At 37.2% G+C, this 27,648-nt stretch overlaps 1 protein-coding gene across 8 annotated transcripts in view; it reads left to right on the top strand.

Annotated features, from left to right (window-relative positions):
- NCKAP5 (NCK associated protein 5) overlaps positions 1-27,648 on the top strand; it is a 993,237-nt gene that overhangs the window by 431,230 nt on the left and 534,359 nt on the right. For all 8 annotated transcript variants that reach the window (XM_086718452.1, XM_086718453.1, XM_086718451.1 and 5 more), the window contains one exon: positions 21,582-21,645. In XM_086718452.1, coding sequence (XP_086574578.1) covers positions 21,582-21,645 — 64 coding nt within the window. The remainder of the gene's footprint in view (positions 1-21,581; positions 21,646-27,648) is intronic.

The following is a 27,648-nucleotide window of genomic DNA, read 5'->3' as shown; positions in this document are numbered from 1 at the left end:
TTAGTTACTTGGCTGTGGTTTTGATAGCAAAAGTGACCCAAGAGTGAGAGGGGAGAGGTCCAAACTGGTCTGGGTTAGTGAGGTCTCCCTCCCACTCCTTTGGAATTGCAGCTGTGTTATTTTTCTGGTATTTCTGTTCACTAGAGTTAAGTCGATAAAGTGGCCTCTGGAGAAGCCTTACTTTAATGTAAGCTTTAAACATGAGACACATGTTTAAGAGGTTCTTGTCATAGTACCAGCCTCAGCCTGGTAACGTTTTTCTTGCTTTGCACTTCCATCTTCAATTGTATTTATCACCTTGCAATGCATTTCTTGACAAGTCTGTCTCACCTACTCGCATCTGAACTTCAGAAATGCTGTTCTGTGTCTGCCGTGTTCTCTGGGGAATCTCTGATGGCTGGCCCAGAGCAGAACTCAATACATTTGTTGGGGAATTAATGCATATTGGTTGAATAAATAAGTTATATGTAAATAGATGCTTTCGTAATCTTGACAAGTTTTTGTTTTTAATTCTTAATACTGTGCTTTACAAGTTCAGCCTCCTTTAATGTAATTTTATCATTCTTTTATCCTTGTAATTTTGTTAAAATACCTGTTTAGCTCTTGATTCTGAGTTAGTGAAATCTGAATTAAAATGGTCTTACCTCTACTGAGAAAGAGTTTCTTGGTTACACTTTTACACACACATACACATATCTATCTCTGTTTCAGAATACTAGAATTTCTCAATTAATCAAGGTGCAAACTTTTGTGTTTTGTTTTTTTTTTTTTTTTTTTGCTAAGTGATACACTAACATTTTCTAAAGTAAATTCTGTAGTTTCATCTAATTGGGGTATTTCTTGCTGACAAGATTTTGCGCTTATGCATGCTTTATGTTCAAATCCTGGTTTTTTTTACTATCATAACAACTTCATAATTGAAACCCATAGATGTAATAGACTTGTCACTGATATGCTCACATTTGAATTGCCACTTTAATTGGATTAGTTTGAATGGTTTATGCATAAGAGACCATGATTTTATAATTAGCAGAGTTGATACCATGTTTTCTAACAACATTATCCTGACCAATACCTCAGATGCCTTTTGACTTACTATAAATATCTTCATATTTCCCTCTTCTAATGTATTGACTTTAGTGATACATTTAAATACAGTTTCCTTTTTCATATCCTCTTCAATGGAATATAGTGAATCTGAGTTTGATATTTTCAGTTGTGTTGTTTGCAGACGCCTAAGATGACAATGGTTTTGCTTTTAGGTAGGTAAAAATTCTTTAAGTGCCTTCCTGTGCTGGTTACTTCACCAGATTATTAGCCTACATTTTCCTGGACCTAAAGAAACAAACAAGCACACACACAAAAAAACTTGATGGAGAAAGTAGAGTTTATTCTCATCAGTTGTAGTAGCTATGTTCTATAAAGTTTCCACAAACACTGGATTAGCGAATGCTGAAGCACTGCTTCTAGGAGAAATACACAGGTTCCTGTGAGCCTCTGGTCATAACAGTTTTATCAACTGATCAGTACATAACTTCATGTGTGTTCTTTTTGTGTTTCTCTTTAAGGACCCTTACTTAATATATATTATTGATTCATTAACATTAGACTCATAGTCAATGACACTGTAACTCATAGCCGAATTAAACTAATCTAACACATGATTTTTATCTATAAGACAAAACAGTCTGTCTTTGCTTAGGAACAATAAATAGCATTTCATCTCTCCATTTAGGGGCAATTTCAAAAAGCAAAATCACCAACAAAAACCATAAAAGTGCAAAAAATGTGGCACTAAATAAATAATGGAAAGGACACTTGTTTACAGTTATGAAAGCTACAGAGTGTCACCTTGTTCATCCTTATCTGGGACTGTGCAGGTTGGTGTTCTGACTTTTTGTTGGTCAATTCATTTCTGCAAGTGATTGTGAAATGCCTCAAGTATTGATTTTGGGGTTGCAAATAAACTTTATTGAGTAGGCAAATTTGCAAATGTGTAGTGTGTGAATAATGAAGAATGAAGATGTTATTACTCAAGTTTGAAGATAATGAATCTGGAAATCAGATATTAAGTAATTTCACTGCAGGAGGCATCTACTAAGGCCTAATGTGCACTGAGCTCTATACTGAGTAAGACAGGGTCCATCTCCCTAAATATATGTCTATATTCATATAAATGTTTACTTAATAATAAATTGCATACTTTATCAAAATATGTTTATCCCTTAGTTCTTCCCTTAATATATTCAATTATTTGAAAAAGCAAAGACAATCTTTAAAACCTTAGATACTTTAAAAGTAAAATTTGATCTCAAGCCTTCTGTTGTCTCTCTGTCTGAAATTTGAATGAATCCGTAAAGTTTAGCTCATCGCCAACAGTTGAGAGTTAAAGTGGAAGATAAGTCAACAAAAGTACAAGCTTAGATTTTGTTCCTAACAGATGTCTCCAGATATGAGCAATGTGTTAAAGAATACACAATAGTCAGTACTGGAATTAATGTTTCTAAAGCTAGCCCATTCCTTATGGAATATCAGTGCTGTAGCTATCTAGACCTGCCATGTTTCAAAACATACCTATCAGAGTCCAGAAAACTAATAGTGCCATAGTTTCAATAGAACAATAGTTAACTGATACTTTTCATTTAAAGACTATGATTTTCTCCCGGGCGCCTGGGTGGCGCAGTCGGTTAAGCGTCCAACTTCAGCCAGGTCACGATCTCGCGGTCCGTGAGTTCGAGCCCCGCGTCGGGCTCTGGGCTGATGGCTCAGAGCCTGGAGCCTGTTTCCGATTCTGTGTCTCCCTCTCTCTCTGCCCCTCCCCCGTTCATGCTCTGTCTCTCTCTGTCCCAAAAATAAATAAAAAACGTTGAAAAAAAAAATAAAGACTATGATTTTCTTGAGAAGTAAACTTAAAAATACCTAGGTGTGAGTTCAAATCATTCTTGTGCTGATTTGCTTCATTCTGTGTGAATATCTTTAAATTCTGCCACATTCTTCAGTTTATCGAAGAGTCTTAGCTGTTGGCCATCATACCTTGCAGACATGGGAGTTCTGTACTTGAACCTCACACCCTCAGCTGACCACCAGCTTTTAAATCCCTTTATAGGACCCTGCCTTTCATGACATTCTGGACTTGGAAATCTGGACTTTTACCTGTACCCTGTCAGAATGTGCTCCTGTCGCTTGCATGCCTGAGTTTCCTACATTGAACCCTGATCAGAAGAGTTCCCAACTATCTGCCATATCTTGGGGTGTGGGTCTGCTTAAAGGTCCTAGTCTTGTGGGGCCTATCCTGCCACAGACCTGCTGGGGGATCAGTGCCAGAATTATCCTTGGTTTGATCATGTTTCAAAAGCGGAATAAAACTGCATTTGTAGCCAACAGCGAATTAGGTACCACAAAAATCTGCTGTGAAGGAGTGTAGTGCAGTGGCTTAAAGTATAGGAGCTTCATTCAGAAGCTCTGATTGCTAATGGGTGAAAAGGAGAGATTTGTGAGGATTCAGTAAGATAATGCATGTAGGATCATAACAGAGCAGTAAGTAAGATAATGGCTCAGTAAGTACTGGCCAAATAATTGTATTGTATATTTGTTTGTTCTTTCCCACCTCTAGCAAATTATCAAAATACTCTTTGAAATAACTGATCACCTTGCACTTAGTATATAAAATTGTTGGTATTTAAATGTAGTTATCTGTACATATTGTGTATAAAGTTACAAAACAGGAAACACCCATATTCAACAGATTGTTTATAAACTTGACTTGTAATTCACTGTTTTGATTTTTTATTTCAATATAATGTGCTGTATCAGCAAACTAATTTTAGTATGAGGGACACTAATACTTGGGGCCAGACTATGAAAATAACTTCACATACACAGTTGAACATTCTATTTATACTTGCAAGAAACAAGCGTTGATAATATCATGGACCCAAAATACTTATTTTGCAAGTTTTCACTTTTGGAGATTAGGAGCCACCGTGTATGTGTGTACTTTTCAAAATCCTGTGTCTTCCATATTGACTTTAAATGCAGTAGGTCAAGGAACATAATGTTGAATGAAGAATTACAAGGAGTTGTATTGTCAGCCTTTGCTCTATTTCTTTTCTCTATTCCTCTCCCCAACCATATACTGATGGTGCTGATTTTTACAACACCACAGGTTTTCCCAGTGAGCGACAGTGATCCATTCTTGGATTCACATAACAGAAAAGCTGGTTGGTTGAATAGATTTCATGTGGCTCCCTTCTGCAAGTGCTTATCTTGTTCACTGGTTGCTTTGTAATTGTTATTACTTTGAAAAAGCATTTCTTTTTCATCTGTTCACTCAGATTATATAGGAGACTTTTTTCCTATTGAGGTATATTCTTATCAGGATGTTTTTCTTCTATTTTATAAATAATAGCATTATGAGACATAGGATGAAGCTCTCTTGTAGTCAGTGCCAAAGGAAACAATACAATAGACATGTGCACTGGGGGTTAGCTAGATAGAGCAGCTATCTTGTTTTCCTTGCTTGCCTTTAATCAATGCATGTATTCTCTTAAAACTTTCTTATCCATCTTTTGTGGGCACTGTTTGTGAATTTCCTTCCTTTCTTCCTTTTCTTTTTGTGACAGTGTTTCTGTTTCTTTAATTTATCAAGGTGTCACATACAACAGTCTTATTGTATTGTACTAAAGACATTCTCCATTTGCAAGAGAGTCTGTTTGTTGCTTGGTTTGCTTTCCTTTTGAGCTAACTAGGACATTGCTAGTTACTTTGCCTTTGATCCCACAAATGTGTTTCAGCTCTGGACTTTGTCTATCAGTAAATTTTTTTAAAAAGGGATTGAGCCCTTCTCCAAAGCAAATGTATTGTCCTGCTGTAGTGGAATTCCCATCTATGACAATCTATTTTTATTGTGACTTTCAACTATTATAACTTTCTTGTATATGGGTGCCTATAGAATCCCTTTCTCTTTGTTTTGTTTTCTCTTTTGTCTTTTAGCCATGAGAACTTAGCCAGGGAGTGGAAGGAAAAAAGAAAAAGAAAAAAAAAAAAGCAAAGCTTTTGTGATCAATAATCTTTTTAGCTATAAATCTCAGTTTTATCGTTATCCACTAAAAAAATACATCCTCTCTTTATTTAGTTATATGGGAGATGATTTTGCCAGAAGCCATGCAAAGCTTTAGGGAATGTCTTTCTTCTGGGTTTGGGAAAAATGGCTAGAATGAAAGTGAAGAGAGTGAAGCCCTTAGCAATGTACACCTTCTATTTGTTTTCATGTAAATTTATTATTTATTTTTTTTTTTTAAATTTTTTTTTTCCAACGTTTATTTATTTTTGGGACAGAGAGAGACAGAGCATGAACGGGCGAGGGGCAGAGAGAGAGGGAGACACAGAATCGGAAACAGGCTCCAGGCTCTGAGCCGTCAGCCCAGAGCCCGACGCGGGGCTCGAACTCACGGACCGCGAGATCGTGACCTGGCTGAAGTCGGACGCTTAACCGACTGCGCCACCCAGGCGCCCCTCATGTAAATTTATTAATCTCCGATACATTTTTTTTAGAGAAGCAAATTTAGAAATCATTAAAGTGATGAGTGCTAGAAATAACTGAGTTTTATTTGCCTCCAATAACAGCCAAAAGCAGCTATAGCTGCCTTCAGTATTTATTTTCTGAACATTGATCTTGCTATTGCCTGTTTCAGACTTTTTTTGTTGGATATGATAGCCATTCTAATCATTATTATTTTGGGGAAAATAGCTGGTGAGCTATTTATATAGTAAGTAACTGCCAAATAAAGCATTTTGATGTAATGAATTAATTCAGTCTCTGTTTTATATCTCAGTTTAGTTAAGCCCTGATACTGACTCAGTCCTACCAACCTGCTTTACATATCAACTTCGTAAAATGGGGCTCTGTTATTGTATCTTTCTCAGTAACCTATTTGGCTTTTGTGAATAGGTCAGATTAAAACCCAGTTAAAATGCTCAGTTACGTGGAATGAATGAATTTGTCGACTGAATTTTTAACATATTTTCATTGTATCCAGATACACTCATGTGTCCCAGTGGTTTTCTCTGGAACACAATCAGCCCTGGAAATAGCACTAGCTTGGCTCCTATAGATAATGACTCTGTTCTATCTAGGTTTTGCTCTTCAACTGACTTATTTTTGTCAACAAGATATTCACCTTCTTTGAGTCTCCATTTTCCATCTTTACGATGAGGGTGATGAGGGGCTCCTGGGTGGCTCAGTTGGTTAAGCATCTGACCTGGTCTCAGGTCATGATCTCGCAGTTCGTGAGTTCGAGCCTGTGTCAGGCTCTCAGCTGGCAGCTCAGAGTCTGGAGCCTGCTTAGCATTCTGTCTGTCTGTCTGTCTGTCTGTCCCTTTCTCTCTTTCTCTCTCTCCCCTCCCCTCCCCCACTCACACTCTCTCTCTCTGTCTCAAAAATAAACAAACACTAAAAAAAAAAATTAAAATGAGGGTAATGATATCAAAGATCTCTTTGGACCCCACTTAAGTGGTCTGATTTCTAGAATGGATTAGAAGGAGGCTCACAGTATCTTCCTCTTGGGCATAAGAGGTCTCAATATTATTGAGACTACCTTATTATACTACCTGGAGTGGTCAGCTGAGGTGTCCCCTGAAAGCAAGTTGTGTGGAAAGTTAATTGGCAAGAGATTTATCATAAAAATTTTCACATTAACAAATGAAAGCCAATCCAAACTCATGAAACAAAGAAACTTGTCAAAGTTATCTAATCCTTTACCCTTAGAAACAGAGGTAACAGCTATTATTATCTCGTTAAAATTGTGTTCCACAGATGGGAAAACTTGTGTTCAACTCTGTTTCCAGAAAGACAGCTGAAGGAAATGGAGGAGGAATATCTTTATGGCCAAAGTAACTGTATTTTGTAGAAGGAAAAGTATCTGGAGCCTGGTCAGCAATATTAAAACCCTGAATTGTCAACAAGTAAATAAGATTCCTGGGTTGATAAGGGAGCATTGAGGAGAAGTTTGCAAAAAGCCTAAAGGGCAACCAGTATGATGTGAGAACTGAGTTTAAAGAATTTGAGAAACAGAAAGACATTTGATTTGATTAGTATTGGGGATGTTTCCTTTTGGCAGTCTTTTTCTCTGCTTGTATTCTTTTCAGGTTAGTATCTGGCTCACTAATACCTCTCTCCCTCCATTTATAGATAAAAATAATTATAAGGAGTAACACTTCATGTGCCACTGTTCTACATACTTCATAAAAATAATTCCATTAATTCTTGCAACAGTCCTAGAAACAGCTAGGGCATCGAGGAACAGAGAACGTATGAGTGAAGAGAGGCAGTTGGGTCTTAGTAACAAACAGCCCCTGAATCCTAGTGAGTTACAATGATGGCATATTTCTTACTCTTCTAGATGTCTGAGATGCGTCTTTGGCTCTTCTGTGAGGCAACCTCACTTCAGGGCGCAGGCCATCCTCTTTGTCTAACACTGCTGATCATAATGAGAGAAGAGAACATGGTACTCCTTGTCCTGGCTCTTGCCTAGTTGCTTCCTAAAAATTACACATTTTTTCCACACACATTTCTATGACCAAAGCTGATACCAATGGGGTAGGGAAGTCAGATCCTCCTATAGAAAAGGGGCAGTGCATGGTTGTAAATAATGATGCTCTGTAACAGAAAGGGTAAGTAAATGTCCCTAGGTCATCGAATGGGTAAGTGGGAGACAAGGGATTCAGAGCCCACGCAGCCTGGCTCGAGTCTGTTCTGTGAACCACAACTCTATTCTGCTTCTTTAGTTCCCTGTGTGCCAAGGGGATTTAAGATAGGATTTGAGAGCTTCTTATGAAATACATGAAGATTTTTTTTTTTTAGTGTCCACATTCTGAACGACTACATGCAATTTGAAAATTCTAAGTCTGGCTAGAATCACATGGACAGCATAGAAGTAAGGTTAAGAAGGGGACTTTGGAGGCAAGAGGTCCTGTGTCCACATCCTGACATCATCAATTACGAGCTTTGTGATCATGGGGAAGATACCTAATCTTTCTGTGCCTTATTTTCATTATGTGTGAACTGGAGATAACAGTGCCCCCCTTGTGGTTAGGGTGAAGATTAAATGAGTTAATAACCATCTGGAAAGTGCTTGGATTATATCACTGTGAAAGTATTATTGTCATCATTACTCATATTCTCCTTTAGCTTAAAAGTAACCAAAATGCGTGCAAAGAATAGTGCTCACCACTTTAACCATCATCTGCCTTCAGGAATAGTGGGTGTCTATCATCCTTGAGAAAGTGGCTTTTTGTTGTCTCTTTGAACCACTTACCACTTGCTTTTCCCCTCTCTTGTTTTAAGAATCAGAAGATGCCTTCATTTAAAAATTTTTCTCTTACTATATCAATAAAACATGGTAATTATAAATGCTTAGGTTTCTTTGCATATAAACAGAAAGTTTACAGTAACCCATTTTGACAGAATTTTTCTACCCGGTAGTTGTGCTATTATTATTCTTCAAAAACATCTGGTTTTGTTTGCATACCAGTTGCTTTCCTGTTTTCTAAAAGACTTTTATCTCTGTTGAGAGTATCCTAGATGGTCCTGTATCTGAGAGTATTCTTCCTCCCCATTACGGTCTTACCTGGTGTAACATATATTAAATTATTTCACAGATTGGTCGCCATTCATTTTTCATCTCTTAGACATTCAGCTTTATTCTCTTATCTCTATTCTTCCTTCTTCCCTCTAAAGTTTCCAATTTTTTTACTTTTTTTGTTGATTTTTAGCTACTGGTCAGCTCAGACACTAATTGAGTATTACACATATTTGGCCACCATTAGATTATTTATTTACAAAGAATATTGGGAGATAAGAGTTTCTCTTTTATCTTCTAGATTTTCTACACTGACATCCCTTTACACTGTCTGAGTCTTTTAAAATCTTTTTGTTGGTAATTTGAACAGTCTTGCTGTTAATGGTGTGAAGGATAGCAATTAGAGTAGGAAGGTATCTCCTGGTTTGTTGTGTCTCCTAAAATTGTACTCTCTAGTTCTGATATTATACATGTTGTGTGAACATGTACATGCTTGATAGTTGATAACACTTCTAGCAGTGTGCTCAATATAAATTAAGTCATGCTGACAGTGGAGACTATAGGACAATATCCAGAAAGCAATATATACACAAATGGCTATTTCTGTATTCTAGAAGAAACAAACGAGGAGTGAGCTCAATATAAATTTTTAAGTCATAGTGATAGTGGGTGGGGCCAAGACAATATGAAGAAAGCAACATCTAGGCTCAATTCCAGCTAGGTGTTTTAACAGAAAATCTCAAATGGAGTTAGCTTAGTTGGAATGAATATAAAAATTATTACATTAAAAAATACAAGATATCTGAAAGATATCTGATTATTTATTTTTGCTACAGGTCCAAGTAAGTTTTAATTAGGAAATATGTAGAAAGCTTTTTCCAAAAAAAAGACAAGACATATATGAAGTGCAGATGACCAAACCATGTGGTAGACACTAAGACTTGTTTACTTCTCTGAGAACAGTCCTGAGTCCATAATGGGCCAGAACATGTCTAAGATAGTGCTATATGACTCTGACCCCAGGCCAAAAGCTCATCAATCCAGAGTGTATGCCTCATGCAAGCTATGCCAATCAGGATTTTATTCCAGGGAGTTTAAAATGTGAAAGAGATGGGAAATGGAAGCCACAAGTCCCCAGAGCTGAGCCAGGGATTCATGGGAACATCTAATGAGAAGGTGTTTGACTTCTTGCTGCAGATTCCCTTGGAGGGCCCTCATTCTTGCCCTTCATAGAGTTTGGCCATTCAGTTGCTACTGAAATACCATAATCTTCTCAATAAAATGCTTCATCTTTCTTATTCTTTCTGGAGTTTGTTTCTGTTTCTTGCAGTCAGGAGAAATCAAATTCATACCATCCATATGAAAAGATTAGAAAAGAAGAATCTAATCAGGTTACAAAGCTCAACAGGGAAAAGGATTCTGAAAGGAAAGTAGGTGATCTTGGTTCTGCTAGATTACGGACTCATAAAAATGATTTGGCAAATGATCAAAGCATCAAAAAATACTGAACGCTTTGGGGAAGATTATTAAGTTTAATGGTTTATGAAAGTCAGGCAATTTATAGTTCTCCTAAAGTTTGATAATGGTTTGGTTGGGTAGAGACCTGAGCTGATGAGGGCCTGGTTATGGTTTTGTCTCTAGACAGACCAGTTCCAGGTCCAAAGGTCTCCTAACTCTCAGTCACCTGCAAGTGACCAGTGCATACTCGTGAACTGGGGACGGCAGCCAGAGAGTGAGCTAGTGTATTTGCAAACCATCCCTGGTCTAGAAAGCCAACCAAGTCAATATTCTTATAATGGAGCATTGAGACAGCACCTTATCTTATACTGGAAATCACAGAAGAGGGAGTAAAAAGAATAGGAAGATGATATTACTAAAACTCTTTTCTGTTTAAGAGAATGCATACCTGTGGAAGTTCAGGTATGAAGTGTGCCATTTAAATCCTTCATATAGGGAAGGCCACCTGGGTGGCTCAGTAGGTTAAGCTTTAACCACAGAGCCTGCTTTGGATCCTCTGTCCCCCTCTCTCTTCCTCTCCTCTGCTTGCACACTCTGTCTCTCTCAAAACAAATAAATAAACTTAAAAAAATAAACCCTTCATATAGTTGTCTTGAACTCGCTTGAGAAATGGCATGTAAAAGAAATGAGCTCCTTAGATTAAAAAAAAAAACAAAACAAAACAGCTTTGCGGTCAATAGTTTATAGTTTTATAGTCATAAATTCCTATGTTTGGCTTGTGACTTTTTATGGCTTTTAACTTGTGTGAAATGTGACTACCACTTCCTCTATAAAGACTTCCATTTCTTTTTTGATCAGAAGTAAACAGTCCTGCTGAAAATATATTACTCCTTGCTTGGAGCACCATTACATTTTACTGAATTTTGTGTATGCTTGTATATAGAGAGATGCATTGTGTTCAAACATATTTTATTTTATTTTTTTGCTAGGGCTGCCTTAACAAAGTAGTGCAGATTGGGGAACTTAAACAACAGAAATGTATCATCTCACAGTCCTGGTGGCTAGAAGTCTAAGATTGAAGTGTCACAGGGTTGCTTCCTTCTGAGGTCCATAGGGGAGAATCTGTCCAGTCCTCTCTCTGAGCTTCTGGTGGCTTGCTGGCAATCTTTGGCATCCATTGGCTTATAGACACATCATCATCCCATTCTCTGCCTCCATCACACATAGCATTCTTCCTGTGTGTCTATCTTCAAATCTGTCCCTTTAAGGACCCCAGTTATACTGGATTAGGGTCCTCTGTAATGACTTTATGTTAATTTGTCTACCTCCAAATAAGGTTACATTCTGAGTTACTGGGAGTCAGGACCTCTATAGAGGAGTTTTGGGGGACCTGTAACACGGTATGTAGACACAGAATGCTCTTTGATGGCAACAATTAAGCCTCCTCATCATTATATCTTCTACTGAGCCTACCAAAGTGCCTCCAACATAGGAGGCGGCATAATATTGGTGGAATGAATTGATGGCATTACCAGTCTATCATAAAAGCCACCCTTTTGTTGAACAGCATTCACCTTGTGTGTGTAACTCATCCCAAAAATGACGGAAGGAGGTTTTAGGTATAAACTAGGCTGTATCATAGTCCACCAGGGCTTCCTGCATTACCTTTTTGCCTCTTAAGAACCTGTAAGCTTTATTATTCTGAGTCTAGACAGATGCCTTAAGTCTAGTCACAGGTAGTATCTTAGGACCTTCATGAAAATGGAGACAGAATGTAATTTCAGGGCCACTGATAATTGAAAGCCATGGAAACAAAATTAATTGTCACATAAGGGCCGTTGTTGGGCACATCAACAGTATGGAATGCTCCCTAGGAGATGGCTAGTACGTGTTTTCTTTTCCTTAGAATTCCCTTTATGTAGGAAACTACATACAGCCCATCACTTTTGAATGTTACCAAAATTGATAGAAGAAAATCAAACATTATTAATAGAATTCTGTTGTTTACCAAGTTTTTCTTAATTGCCAGACATAATACACAGCTAGAATCGTGTCTTATTAGTGGAATTTTAATATTAAGGGAAGGAATATGGGGGAAATGCATGAAAACATGGGGAATTCCAAATTTCTTTAAAAAAAAATGGAAATATAAGGAATCCTCAGTCTAGAATCTAGGTTTCTCAGAAGTGAAAATTAAGTTTAAGGAGTCAAGTGGCTCTTCAATGGTTCATAAAAGCTGTATCTCGAGGAAATGATTTTTGAGGTCCCTGAACTGACTTTCTCCTCAATAAATAAGTTACTGCAAAAGTTAAGACTAGAAATTCCCATTTAAACTTGGTGGAAGGATAGGTTTTTGCTCTAATAGGTATTTCAGAAACACATTAGGTAGGGGAGCTTTGGGATTTCACTGTGCCCCAACAAAGAGAGGAGAAGATAATGGAGTTTCTTTAACTCAGTATTGCATTAAATAAATCAGTAGAGCCCCTTTGTATCAAAAATGTTGTAATTAACATTTAATAACAATTAATGTGTATTATTCTAGTGAAGACTCACAGTTCCAAATAAAAATAAAAAGGAGAAAACCCAGAAATACAAATTCATTCTTTCATAGGTGTATTTATTTATTAACAATATTATTTGGTACATCTAAAATGTGCAGAATGCTTCATATGTGATGATAGCGGTAGGGATTGCAGGTAGCTTGTGTGGTTACATTGGCACACTTCATTAAGCTCTGGGCATGGGACCAACCTCTGGTATCTGTATATGGGTGGAGGCAGCCTGTGATCTTGTCTCAAGTCAGTGAGGCCATCTTTGCTCTGAAGCATGATCCTTGATTCATTGACAGGTATGTGTGTTCCTTGGACACAGGAAGACCGTAAAGTCCCAGTTCTCTGGGTCTTAGAGCACAGTTGGGGAGAAAAAAAGGTAGGCAGGTGATTGCTATAGGCAGCAGGAGTGACTCTCTAGATGAATCCATGAATCTGTAAATGAAAATGAATGTTTGGTTTGAGACCTCATTTTTGTGAATGGAGGAACATTCAGGGAAGAATGGTTTCAAGAACACTTACGTGGTGCAGTATTTGGAATACTAGAAACTTTGAAAAAATAAATTGTAGAAGCTCCAGAAAGCTCGATAAGGGGGACCATGTGGATGAAGGACCATGTGCCTTCAGAAAGGCAGGTAGCTAAAATTAGGGTTTGTTTTTACTGATGATCTCTGTATTCCAGCACACCTCTTTAAAAAGTGTCTGTGTTAATTATTTTTGGGGGAAGAGAGGGGAATTCCTTAATCAGCACAGCATAACGTTATTAAGCTGCTCTCTCTCAGAGTCAGTGGGGTGTGCATGTTGGCCATGCTCTGTCCAGCTCCCTGTTAGTAATTACTGCACAAAATTGTATGAAGGTCACCAATTTAGAACATACACTCAACTTACTGACTTTTATACATTGTGGATGCTAATAAAATCCCTTAAAGTCGGTAATAAAAGTGTAAATTTTTGTGTTTCAAAGTTTTGGGGCCAACGTGGACATTATATATTGGAAAAAAGTGCATAAAGAAGTTTGTTTCCTCTGTGTTGTATCTCTAGAAGTTTCTTGAAGTTTTTTTCGCCTTGAATATATGAGTGGATGAGTAATTAAATGATCTGCTTTGGAAAGGCTAATTAATTTAACTGTTATGCAGGGACGGCTGCCACCGGTCTCCCCATCTGCCTACTCGATAGGCACACCTGGCACTAGGCATTGTCATGCCTCTGATGCGGGTTACACCCCAGCACGCTTCTGTGTGCAGAGAATGGTCCTAGGCCTCCTGGGGGAGCTGACCTGCTCTCCTTACAGACATACTAGGTCACTACCATGCTCTTGTTCTTAGGGCATGCTCACAAATGGGGAAGGCTGATGATTAATTGAAACCTTTCCCCAAGATTTTAAGTGTGGCTCTCTGCCACAAGGTATAAATGACAGTAATCATCTTTCTAATTCCTTTTAGGCATTTGGTGGTATCTTTGTAGGGAAAAATGCCAGGCGTGGGGGAGGGGGTATTATTTGAAACAGAATTCTTGCCTGAGCGTAGGTTTATATTGGGGGTTTGATTAGCATTTTTATTCTATTCTGCCAGAAATGGAGGTTCATAGTACTTGGAATTCAATGCATTCCAGAAAAGTTCTGTTAGTGGTTTTCATGTTGATTGGCGTAAAAATGGTTTGGAAATGTGTTTCATCCTTAAAGACTGCAAAATTTTCTTGCATTATTTGTGACTACTTTTCTAGCAGTAGAGATAATGGTAACAGGTGATAGTAGATACAGAGGCACAAGTTCTAAAAGTGAGATTTTAACTGAGTATATATTCACTGCTATTTGGCAGGTTTGGAAAAACATGCACGATGGCATTTAAATTTAAGAACAGTGGCTTGATGGGCATGTTTTTCAGCCTATTTGAGCCTCAGTTTCCTCATGGAAGGTACATCAATAGTGCTCAAATTGTGAACCACAGGGCTGCAAGGGCCCTATGACCTTTTCAGGGATCTAGAAGTCAAGACGAATTTTATAAGAATACTAAAACGTTATTTTCCTTTTTTCATGGTCCTTCTGTTGTGGGCATATACTGTTTTGCCAGAGGCTACTCATCGTGTGTCATTGCAACATTCTGAATGTAGAAGGAGATAGGAGAATTCAGATGTAATTTTTGTTAGCCAGATCGTAAAGACATTTGCAAATGAATAAAATAGTACCACTCTTACTAAGTTTTGTTATATTCGTAGTTAGGTGTTGTTTAAATTAACCTGTGATGGAATTATTATTCTTTCAAATAAATTAATATGTATTTTCAAGGTCTCATTTTAAAATGGAATATGGTAAATGTTGATAGATACAATCTACAGAAACAAAAGCTCTTTGGAGTCCCTGGTAATTGTTTTCAAAAGTGTAAAGAGGCTCTGAATCCAAAAATTTTGAGAATTATTGCTTTATATCCCAGAGATGTTAATTATACCTATTTCATGGCATTGTTTGACTTTAAACGTTTCTTGTAAAGTACTGAGGGTAGTGCTTTACATAGTAATTATTCACTAATGTTAGCTATTACTGTTGCCTTTTTAAATTGGGGATATGGTGGTACAATGCTTTGGAACAGAAGAGGAAGAGTAAGTCAGTCACGTGTCTCTGAAAGAAGTGACCTGGATAAAACCATGACCCAAAGGGGCACTAAAGTCTAATACCATTGCATTAAAATGCCTTGAGGCATTTAGGGAATAGCAGCCAAAACATGTTACAGAGATTCTTAATAGTTAAAATATTTGTGGGAAAAAACCTGCTTTCTCTATGTGACTTGTTGCTGAAAAGTATGAACTTTAAAAAACAACTTGATTTTAGAAATAGTAGAATGTGCCTTCCCATGTAAAGGAGGTTCAATTTCAATCTTTTGATAAAATTGTCACCTCACTTTAGTGTTAAAATCCAGCTTTGAATATATTGTTCTTCTGTTGTGTTTATTACATTCTCGTGACACTGGTGTGCTTTGGTGTGCTGTCTATTAGACCCTGAGCTCTCTGAAAGTGGACTGTATTTCCCGGGACCTACAACTGTGCCAAGCAGAGAGCGAATTCACATTATTTGCTGAATTAATCAGAATTTTCATCATCATTGGATTATATGGTCACATAGCAGAATATTCTGAATAAATTAAGAGATTGGTATGTATATCATATCATACATAACTGTTTATATATTTAAATAATTTGAGGGGTGCCTGGGTGGCTCACTTGGTTAAGTCTCCAGCTCTTGATTGTGGCTCAGGTCATGATCTTACCCCTCATCAGTCTCTATGCTAACAGCATGGAACCTGCTCGGTTCCTTCTCTCTCTCTTTCTCTCTCTCTCTCTGCCCTCTTCCTCTCATGTGCATGCACGTGCACTCTCTCTGTCTCTGTCTCTCTCTCTTGCAAAATAAATAAACTTTAAAAAATAAATAATTTGAAATACTGTGGAAAGTAGGAACTTAACCTAAGAACCAGAACTAACATGAAGTTAGGATATTTTGGGAGCTATTACAGGCTTCTTTAAATACCACAATGTCTTTGGGTTTATAAGATGCCAAAGAATTTTTTTCTTTTTAAATACATATATGAGCACGTCTATCCTTTATTCCTTATATCTGTTTTTGTTATAGTTTATTATAATTTCTGATTATATTTTATTTTATTTCTTGTTACTCTTTATTTTTCTAGGAAAGTCAAGTAGAGATGACACAAATTGTCTGGCAGCTTCATCAAAACACAGAGTATCTAATACACTGACAGCTGCCTTGATGTGCCTTTAGATCTGTACCTTTCAAATGCACTGTTTGTATGGAGTAGTTTGGGGCATTAAGACTGACAATGAGTAGACGTAATTCTTCACACTTAGGCTGTGTGCTGGTGCTGCTCTTCCTTCAGGGCATCCTCAGGGGGTTCCCATCTGCCTAGTGGAGAGCAAGGGCTGCTCACTGGTTTCATTCTCACCCATTCAGGGTGGGTGCTGGGCTGCCTTTAGAGTCGCAATAGAACATTGATTTGTCTCCAGACAGTCCTGTCTTCAGCACTCATGCAACAGATGGCTCAGCAGTGCCCTTCAGTTTGCCGTCTCCACACATCACGAACCGAATATATTCTTTGCAAGCTGCTGTGTTTCCAACCATGCAGACCTTGCAGGTCTTTCCTGGATTTTACAAATGCCACCATCCTGTTGTCTTCATGGAGGACCGTCTTCCCATGGACTTAAATTGCATTCGTATTAGTGGTATTGTGAAGTTCCAAGGTTCACATAAATAATTTTGCTGTTGCCATTATTATCTTTAGTTAAAATTATCTGGGGCTATACTGACAGACTTCAGAAACCTGGTACTAATTCACCTTTTGGGTAAAAAATGGAATAAGTGAAATAGTTCTGTTTCATCTTTTTTGGAGAGAAAAATTCTCTTTGCATTTATCTGAAAGAGAAGTGCTTGTGGTCTCTTTTGTTTCATTGTGTGTATTTTCTTTATATCCTTCTTTTATCCCTATTCTGTAAAGAAGAATCCACAGCTCTCAATAAAAATATCCCTGGGCATTTGTTTTGCAATCATAAAGTCAATACCCCCTTCATAATGAGCTACTGGCTTTGCTACAAACACAAAACAAAACAGCAATGCATTGCAAAAGCACAGTTGTCTGTTTCCAGCAGATGAGCTAAGGTCCTCAAATAGGAGCAAGAGTGTATGTGTATGTGACTGTGTTTAATATGCCTTGGGTAGCATGCAAGTCAAGGATTCTTTCTTTATTTTTTAAACAAAGCTGTTTTTAAGAACGCTTAATTTGCATGAAAAAGATGCTGGTCCCATTTGGTTTCACACATATATTGGGACCTTGGGGGTTTAAAGATATGGTTTGCCAAGGGACTGCTGAACCCAAGGGCAAATGAGATGGCTGTAAAAAAGCAGACCCATTTATTTTTAATACTTTGACTAAGTTGATAATTTGAGCCCGGAAATGTGAACATATAGAAATGCTGAGAATTTCACCATAGATGCTTTCACCCATCAATGACTCTATCACTTCCTTAAATTTTATAAAGAATGAAAGCTCCTTCATATGAAAATAAAATATAATCCCTACTAAAAACAAAAACCCTGCCAATACATGAAATACCAAAGATATGAAAGATTTGGGAGATAGAAAGTTCTGAACTTCAAGAAAGTAATCATTGTTTGTTTTGTGGCCTTGACACTATTTTAAAAGGATATAGGGTTCATAAACTTACTACATTAAATAGGTCAAAATGGGGGTGCTTTGCTATAGTGGGACCTAGATGGCACTGTTCTTGTCCACCTACATCATAGAAAACCCTGAGCTGTTACTTGCAAGCCTTAGAGATTCATGCTCCATGACATTATGTGTATTGCATTTCCTGAATCAATGATTTAAACCAGTTATAGAGTATGGTCTTAAAGAGACAGTTGTATTTGCTGTTCCTGAGAATTCTGCTCACTCACTACCTAACGACTTTGAATCAGGGTCTCTCCCAAGTAACTAGACTTACCCAATTTTACAACTTTTAAGTAAAGAGGACTAGCTTGCAGGGCTCAGGATGGGGATGGTCTTTTCTGTGACTCAGACTACATTGAGATTCTCCATGTTTGCGTCATGCATTTCCATATGCCTGTTGGAAATCGGGGCACCTGTATTCACGTTGTGGTAGGTCAGGCCTAAGCTGATGTTTCCAGGTTCTACATATTTTGCTGTTTCATTGAATTGAATGGCTAACATGCTGCTACTTCAAACACGAGCCTTTCACATTGATTCACTCACTGTTTATTAAATGACTAAAAATATACTATATGGGCAGAGTATAAAATTCATGGTGTATTAATATTTTCCTTTTTAAAAACTATGTAATGGCTAAACCACTAAATTTTTCTTACAAATGGAATTTTATAAGATTTGACATGCACCTATACTGTGTGACAATTCCTAATAGTGTTATAAAAGCAAATTCTTTTAAGAATAAAACAGTGATGTTCCTAACCTTTAAACTGTGTGAGAGCTCTTTTGTCATTTAGTAGGATGATTGTGCTAAGCTAGACTCTTGCTCTGTTTCTAAGAATGACTTCTTTATGCTAAACTGCTCTTGTAGAAAATTAACATGCTGTTATATATATTAAATCTTTCGCTGAAGATTCAGCAATGAGGAATAAGGATTGGAAAATTTTCCAGGAAATTTTCCAAACCGTTCTTCCATTTCTAATTCTATATATTCTAGATTAAGCTCTTGATGCATGGTCCTGGGATGCTGAGTGTTTCCAAGACCCTTTCAAGAGATCTGGATCTGCAGAGTGTGTGAGTGTGTGTGTGTGTGTGTGTGTGTGTGTGTGTGTGTGTGTGGTCTCCTTTAATTGTTCTGAGTTTATTTTTATAGTTTTCACTGTAGTAGTATGACAAATCTTTAGTAGATTTATTCCCTAAGTATTTTGTTTTGACCCTAGTACAAATAGTTTTTAAAAATATTTATTCATTTATTTTGAGAGATGGCATGAGCAGGGGAAAGACAGAGAGAGAGAGGGAGAGAGAGAATCCCAAGCAGGCTCTGCACTGCAGCACAGAACCTGACTAGGGGCTCAGTCTCATGAACTGTGAGATCATGACCTGAGCTGAAATCAAGAGTTGGATACTCAACTGATTGAGCCACCCAGGTGCCCCATAAATGAAAATTTTAAAGTAAATGTTCCACTTGTTTGATGCTAGTATGTAAAAACACAATTGATTTTTGTGTATTCGCTTTTATCCTGTGACTTTGCCAAATTCACTTACTAGTTGTTAGGTTGTTTTGAAAATTCTATAGTATTTTCTACTTAGAAAACTGTCATCTGTGACTAGAGACGGTTTTTTACCTTTTTGTTTTTTGACATTCACATCTTTTATTTTTCTGGCCTAATTGGCCTATCTTTGGACTTTATATAAATGGAATCATAAACTGTATACTTTTCTGTGTTTATTTCTTTCATATGTTTGTGGTATTCCATATGGTATTGTGGTTAGCCTTCTCAGTACTTTCTGGTATCCCCATATATAATTATGTTGTAGTTTATCCATTCTGTTGTTAATAGGGTATGCATTTTGAGCTTAAGGTGATAACAAATAATGCATTTATGAACATGCTAGTACATGTCTTTTACTGAACATACATATGCATTTCTGTTGGGTTTATATCCCAGGGTGGAATTGCTCAATCCTAGAGTATAGGGTATGTTCTTCTCCAGTTTCCTTGTCTTTATATTTACCATGTGTTTATTTTTCATATTAAACCAGGAGTCAGTCATATTTTTCTTTTTCAGTTCTTTGTTCTTTTCATCTGATCATTAGGACTTGGGTCAGAGAACACATGTATAATCTCTGCCTTGCTTGCCTCCCAAAGAGAGGTGCATAACTTAATCTCTTCTGGGCTTCGTCCTCTTGACTTCGTTGCCCTCTCTCACAGGACCTATGCATGGGTCCTGCCCCAGGCTCCCAAAACTTTGTCCCCTCAGGAGTCTCCTGATTCTAGTTTTATTCCTTGTAATCTGTAGGCACTAATTCAAATAGAACTATCCCTACTAAAAAATGTACTCAACTGTAACCAGAGTAAAGCACATGCCTTGTTGGCACTTCAAAGACCCAAGCGGTTAGGACAGGAGTCGTTCTCTCACTCAGCTGGGCATCCAGTTGTTCCCTTGCTGTTTTTGCTGTTTGCAAATTGCCGGTCCTGTGATCCTGTGTAGGGGGAAGATTGAGGGATGAAATATCACACAAGTGTTTTCACATCTTGATAGCAGTAGAAGGATTTCAGGGAAAATCCTTGCTAAAATTAAGATTGGAAGATTACTAGAATGTTCACTTGTCCCTACTTTGTCTATATACTGTTTTTTAAAAATTTATTATTATTTATTTATTTTTTATTTTTTTTAAGAATTGAAAAGCTATCCAAAATTCCTTACAAAGAATTCTTAAAATTTTAGTGAGTATTTATTTTTTTTGTAAATGAAATCAGGTACTAGATAAACCCCACTGTAAAATAAAGAATGCTAAAAGGTTTTTAAATTTTACAAATTTTCTAGGCTCTGAACAATGATAAGCAAAATTTTTATTTAGGATTTGTGAAATTAAAAAAAAAAAAAACAAAACTAAACTGAAGTTTGATCCTAATACTGCTACATACCAGCTGGGAGCTTGGTATGTTACTTAGCATGTCTGAGTCTCAGTTTCCAAATACATAAATTGGGATAATAAAGCCTATTATCAGATTGTTGTCAAACTCATGTAAGATCAGGTAAAATACTCAGCATGGTACATTGATGTAGCAAGTCTGTAAAGGATTTTCTATTATTATTTCAAGAATGATACAGATTTATATCTGTTTGCCTTTTAAAATTCACAATCAGGGGTGCCTGGGTGGCTCAGTCGGTTAAATGTCTGACTTCAGCTCAGGTCATGATCTCACGGTTCGTGGGTTTGAGCCCCGCGTTGGGCTCTGTGCTGACAGATCAGAGCCTGGAGCCTGCTTTGGATTCTCTGTCTCCCTTTCTCTGCCCTTCTCCCTCTCTCTCTGTCTCTCTGTCTCTCTCTCTCAAAAATAAGCAAAATTTAAAAACTAAATAAATAAAAACAATAAAATTCACGATCTGCTTAAAGCAACAAAAGAAATAAAAATAATTATATACAAGCAAAGTTGATACAGAAAGGACAACTGAAATGTTTTAGCCATGGAAAATTTATTTACAAATTACATATGTTAATGAACTTAAAGGGAAGCTTTTACGCAGCATTCAACATTTATTTGGCTTTTATAAAATCCAAGACAAAAAATCTCTGTCATGACACTCAATGAAAACAATGCACGAACTACTTCAAATATTTATAGAAAGTTTAGTTAAGGAAGTGAGCTAAACCGAGGAAGGAGTTCCTCTGGAGACCTCAAAAGAATGTTTCAAAGCCATGCCAGTGTACCTCTACCCTGAGAAGAATAGTCAACTAACCATGTGCTTTTGTTTCTCCAGGGAGAAGTTGGCCGTGGCCCGACTGCAGCGAGAAGTTGCCCAAAGAAGAAGTGAGGGGGCCATGGTAAGTGCTGGTTGCTTTCTCCTGATTCTGAACCTCCCTGCCAGAGATTTCTGGCTTGAAAGGCATTTTGTGGCATTAAGGCTATCTAAGAAAAATATTTGCTTGCAGCAGACTTAATGATGTATTGGTAAATAATGTGTTCATAATGCAGTTTGGACAGTTGTGCCATTTACAGAGAATGACGGAGGGCGGGGGTGGGGAAGGAGGGAGACTGTATTAACTGAGAAAAAGAAATAAGTATTTGGACATGGAAGAGGATGTTCCAACATTCAGAGGGTTATACGGCTTTATTTCCGGAAGACCCAGGCTTCCAGCTGTGAGCACAGTGTTGGCAAATGAGCAATCTTGGGTTTTCAGATAAGAACAGTTCGACATAATTTAAGCCTCTCAGTTCTTTGAACTTAGAAACAATCGAAAAGAACACTAGGATGTTTGCTAATGTGACTATCATCTGTCCTTTTCCTTCTGTGCGCCACAGTGGTATATTTCTCCCTGTCTTTTCCAGTGTGTGCTGTTCAGAGAACTGATGTTTCCTTGTGTTTTGAATTGTACTAAAAAATCAATATGTTGTTTTGGTCCATAGCAACTTCATTTTATAGACTCTCTTTGCCACAGTATCTGCCTGTGTGCCACTCTAACATCAGAGATGACTGTCTGGGGACCCAGAGTATGCACGTGTGTGGATTACCTGCTGTTGCTACCTCTAAGCAAAAACTAGAACAGCAGATTTTTTTTTTCTCACTTATGACAAAACAATGGCACAGGTGCAGTTTTTCAGTACAAGAATTATCTTTTATAAAAAAGAGAAGTGGTACATTTTTAGACCTTGCAGTCTGTGTCTGTTGGATTTTGAGTGCTAATTGACAATCCATCCACCGAAAAAAATAAGAAATTTGTAAAATCTGCTGGACTCTCCCTTCTATCAGGGAAGGCAAAGGTCTGGAGCAAGAGGCGGAATGGTGAGTGGATTCTGGAATGGTGCAGTGGCCTTTGAGTGTGCTAAAATCCTTAAGTGATCAACTGTTTGCTCTTCTGGTGATCTTAATGCAAAGAGAATCTTGAGTGTCCAAATGATAAGAAACAACTGCTCACAAGCATCTTTGCACAATGAAAAGGAAGTAAACTGGAGAAGGTGAAGGTTTAGTCAAATAGTAAACTGAGAATGTCCAGTCTGGACTTTGGGGCTGGACTGTATTGGGAAATGTGTATGGGCTAGGCCATTCTGCAGTGTTTCAGTCTTTTGTTTCAGGCTAGCTCCTGTTGTACATGTCATCAGCTGTGTCCTAACTGAATGGGAAGAAGTGACAACTTTTCTAGCTCTCTGTTTTTTCATCTTCAAAATGAGGAGGTTGGGATTTTATGGTTCCATTAGCTTAGTGGATCATGTTACTGAGTATTTATGTAAAGTTTTTATGATGAGGAGCTTTTCCTGGTAATAGCTAAATGTTATTTAAGCTCATAAGAACATGCCTCTGAAGAATGTATCTTTCTGATTGCCAGTGAATGAACGTCAGTTGAAATAATCTCCGGCAGATAACTCACTAGTCTTTAAAAAGATAAAAGCCCCTTTTGAAATATTGTGCAAGTAATTGTTCAGGGTAGAAAATACCCAGAAAATGCAGGGAGACAAAAAAATTACTCTCATTGCTCAGAAAACAACGTTGGAGATGTTTCTAGTATTTTATTACTCATATTTTAATTACGGTAATGAAAAATCACACTTGGGGCGCCTGGGTGGCTCAGTCGGTTAAGTGCCTGACTTCGGCTCAGGTCATGATCTCACAGTTCTTGGGTTCGAGCCCCACGTCAGGCTCTGTGCTGACAGCTCAGAGCCTGGAGCCTGCTTCAGATTCTGTGTCTCCCTCTCTCTCTGCCCTTCCCCGGCTCTCACTCTGTCTCTCTGTCTCTCTCTCAAAAATGAATAAACATTAAAAATAAAAAAATTTTTTAAAAAGAAAAATCACACTTATGTGTTGACTGATTTAACACATATTTATTGAGCACTTATTATGTGCCCAGCACTGTTCTAGACACTGGGGAAACATCAGTGGAAGAAAAAAAAAAACAGCCAAAAATCTGAGAGCTTATATTCTAGGGTTTGTGGAGACAGACATTGAATGTTTTTAGAGTGATAGATGGTGGAAGCAGCTATGAGAAAATAAGATGAGGGTAGGAAAGATTGGGAGTTCTAGGAAATCACTATTTTAAATAAAGTTTCATAGTAGTGAAGTTAGTTACTACTGAAAAGTTAGTAATTGAGCAAAACTTGAAGGACACAAAGGAGTGAATAATGGTACTATCTGGGGGAGGATCATTTTATGTTGGGAGATGAACAGGTGCAAAGACTTGGGGTGCCCGAGGAAGAACATGGAGACAGACTATCTGGAGAGGAGTGAGGGAGAGAGTGAATAGTAGAAGATAAAGTCAGAGGTGTGTTTGGGGACAGAATGGTAAGTCATCAGGGTCCCCAGGGTTCTCTGGCTGATGGTCTGAGTGATAGGAGCCATTGGAAGGCTTTGTGTGATGCAGTGACATGATGTGATTTACTACTATTCATATCACTGTTTCCCCCCCCCCCCACCTTCTATGATTTATCGCAATCTTAGAGACACCATAAGCCCTGATTTTCATTAGTGTCCTTTATTTTGTTTCTTTTCCCTTTTTCTCAAGGTTTTTCTCCTCTTAAGTCTGGTTTTCTACTTAATTACATGCTTCAGCTTTTTTCCTCGTAGGATTCATTTATTTCTGAAGTCCTGATTCTTTCAGTATCTGACAGCTCCTAAAGTCAGGTACTTCTATTCATCCTCTAAATTTAACTGTTGCTGTTACAAGCCCAGAACTTTGTCATGTCTACAGCAAAAGCAGAAGGCAGTTCATCACAACCACATCACTTTATTTAAAGACTACTATTTACAGTATTCTGCATTTTTATCCACATGAAAGGGAAAATGGTATGGAAAAGTTTAGTAAGTATTTTGAAAAAAAAAAACATATAATGAGTCAGCTCTTTCTTTTAAATCATCAATGAACTTGTTATAATCAAAGTCTTTAATGCAAAGCATGCCCTTTTAAAAATTTGACTTTATGCAATACATTTCTTTACTTAGAAATTTTAAGATAGTACTCAAGGCACCATTTTTGAGAAACTTATTGTATTATTTTAGCTCACCTATTGTTTTTGAATAATTTTGGACTTAGAATAAAGTTTCACATCTGTATCCCCCTGATCTGGAGTTATAATGTTAGTGTCTTACAGAACCATGGCATAATTATCAAAACTAAGAAATTGCTGTTGGCATGTTGCTATTAACCAAACTTCAGATTTTATTAGAATTTCAACAGTTTTTCCAATAATTTCCATTTTGTGATCTAGGATTCAATCCAGAGTACCACACTGTATGTAGAGAGATTGCTTTTTTTTTTTTTTTTTTTTTAATGTTTATTTTTGAGAGAGAGAGAGAGAGACAGAGAGGAGGGGAAGCACAACAGAAGGAGACAGAATCCAAAGCAGGCTTCAGGCTCTGAGCACAGAGCCCGATGCTGGGTTCAAACTCACAGACTGTGAGATCATGACCTGAACTGAAGTTGGAGACTTAACCCACTGACACACCAAGGTGCCCCTAGAGAGACTGCTTTGTAATGGCTGGTTGATACATTTGTGGAAGTAAGAAGATCATGAGCTTGCCAGTAGTTACCTATGTACGTTACCAGGTTTTATCAATTCTGCCTGCTCTTTTGTTCTGTTAACCCAAGTATTTATTTGGGTGAGCCTTCTTCCAGCAATTAGATATTTCATACTTGTTTCCTTTGCTCTTAACTCTCTCATGGAATAACTATCACTATTGTTTTTATACTTACTTTTCATTATTTTTCACAGACTGCTCTAAGACCTTGTTTTTCTTCATTCCAGGAGATTCTGTTTCAGTGTCTACTCCCTAACACTGGCTCAGTTCGCATAAAATCTATTCTGTCCTTAAGACTTTAATGTCATCTTAAATTTTATTATATGTAGAAAGACCTATTTCACCCCCAAAGTGTACAGATACTCATTATCCTTATCTTTTGGAAAGTATATATATTTTTTGCCATAAATCTTTTCATCTTCTGTGGAATTGAATTGGTGTGAGGCAGAGATGAAAAGACATATTTTCCCAAATTGATATTAATTTCCCAACAACATTTATTAAACAGTCTAACCTTTGCTGTCACCTTCACCATATTCCAAATACCCCTATAAATCTACATGAACTCCTGGACTGGTTGTACTTTTTCATTAATGATTGTTGATTCTTACACTATTGTAAATTGTTTTATTTACTAGAAATTGATAGTTTACTTAATACTTTTAGGCCAGATTCCTTCTAATCATATTTTTTTCTCCAAATTTACAAAGACAATTTTATTTGTGAATGACAATAAGAGTTTGAGTTAAAAAAATATGTATTTACATTAAAAATAATGTTTTTGTTTATATTTATAGCACAATAAATTACCACAGAGAGACCATTTCAAAAATGACATGAACAATGGCTTAAGTATATTTGCTGTTTTCTTAAATTTAAGTTAAAAAAAGTTTTCGAAGGGTATCATTTCTGCCACTCTTTATCTTTGTTTTGTATCAGAGATATTATTTACAAAGAATGCTATTATTCTACTGAACACAATTTTTGAAATGCTTGGGCTAATTATGCCAAATCTTAGATTCTGTATATATCCTTTTCATCTCATTGAGTAATTTCTACTTGGGAAAAAGAAAAATATCAATTCTTGATTTCTCATCTCAAGGCACTAAGGACACAAAGAAAGTCCATTTACTTTGTTGTTAAGATTCCATTTTATCCTGCATGTAGATACTCAGACACTGCCAGGATGGACATGGAGCCATAGTCCCTAAGAATATCAGTTCTTGTTAGTAGTTTTCTTGGGATCAGGATTTGGTTTTGATATAATTAGAAGTTTGTTGTTTGCAATAGTCCAGTAGGTGATACATCTGATTTTCTATCTAATAGTAGTCAAAGAAGGGGGTTAGGATGTGACCAAGGCAAATTAAGTGTTTCCTTTTACCTTTTTGGGGGATACAATTAACATACTATATTAGCTTCAGAAGCACAACACATGATTTGATATAGGTGTATACATAGTGAAATGATTACCACAGTAAGTCTATGGACACCTGGATGACTCAGTTGGTTAAGCATCAAACTCTTGTTTTTGGCTCAGGTAATGATCTCATGGTGGTAAGATCAAGCCCTACATTGGGTGCTGTGCTGGGCGTGAAACCTGCTTAAGATTCTCTCTCTCCTCTCTCTGCCCCTCCATGCACATTAAAAAAAAAAAAGTCTAGGTAACGTCTATCACCATACTTAATTTGTTTCTGATGAGAACTTTTACTCATACTTAATTTTTTTTTGATGAGAACTTTTTTTGATGAGAAGATTTATTCTCAGTAACTTTCAAATTTGAAAATACAGCAGTATTATAACTATAGTTATCAAGCTATATATTATGTTCTCAGGACCTACTTATTTTGTAACTGGAAATTTGTACCTTTTTACCACCTTCATTCACTTCATGCCCCAACCCCCACACCTCTGGCATTCACTAATCTGTTCTCTGCATGTATAATTTGTTTTTGTTTAAGATTTCACAAATAAGTAAGATCATATGGCATTTGTCTTTCTCTGACTTATTTCACTTAACATAATGCTCTCAAGGTCCATCCACATTGTTGCAAATGCAGAAGCAAGATTAATTTATTTTTATGGCCGAGTTCTTTCTCCATTCATGTTGTTGGACACTTAGGTTGTTTTTATGTCTTGGCTGTTGTAAATAATGCTGCAGTGAAATGGGAGTACGGATAGCCCTTCAAGGCTGATTTTATTTCCTTTGATAAATACCCAGAAATGGAGTTGCTGAATCATATGGTACTTCTTTTGTTTAATTTTTGAGGACTCTCCATACTGTTTTCCATAGTAGCTGCACCAATTTATATTCCTACCAATA

This window comes from Puma concolor, chromosome C1 (assembly GCF_028749965.1).
Source record: "Puma concolor isolate L17-30 chromosome C1, mPumCon1.1.hap2, whole genome shotgun sequence".
Classification (NCBI taxonomy): domain Eukaryota; kingdom Metazoa; phylum Chordata; class Mammalia; order Carnivora; family Felidae; genus Puma; species Puma concolor.
Note: the sequence above shows the minus strand (reverse complement) of the source record. Positions and strands in the feature narration are given on the sequence as shown.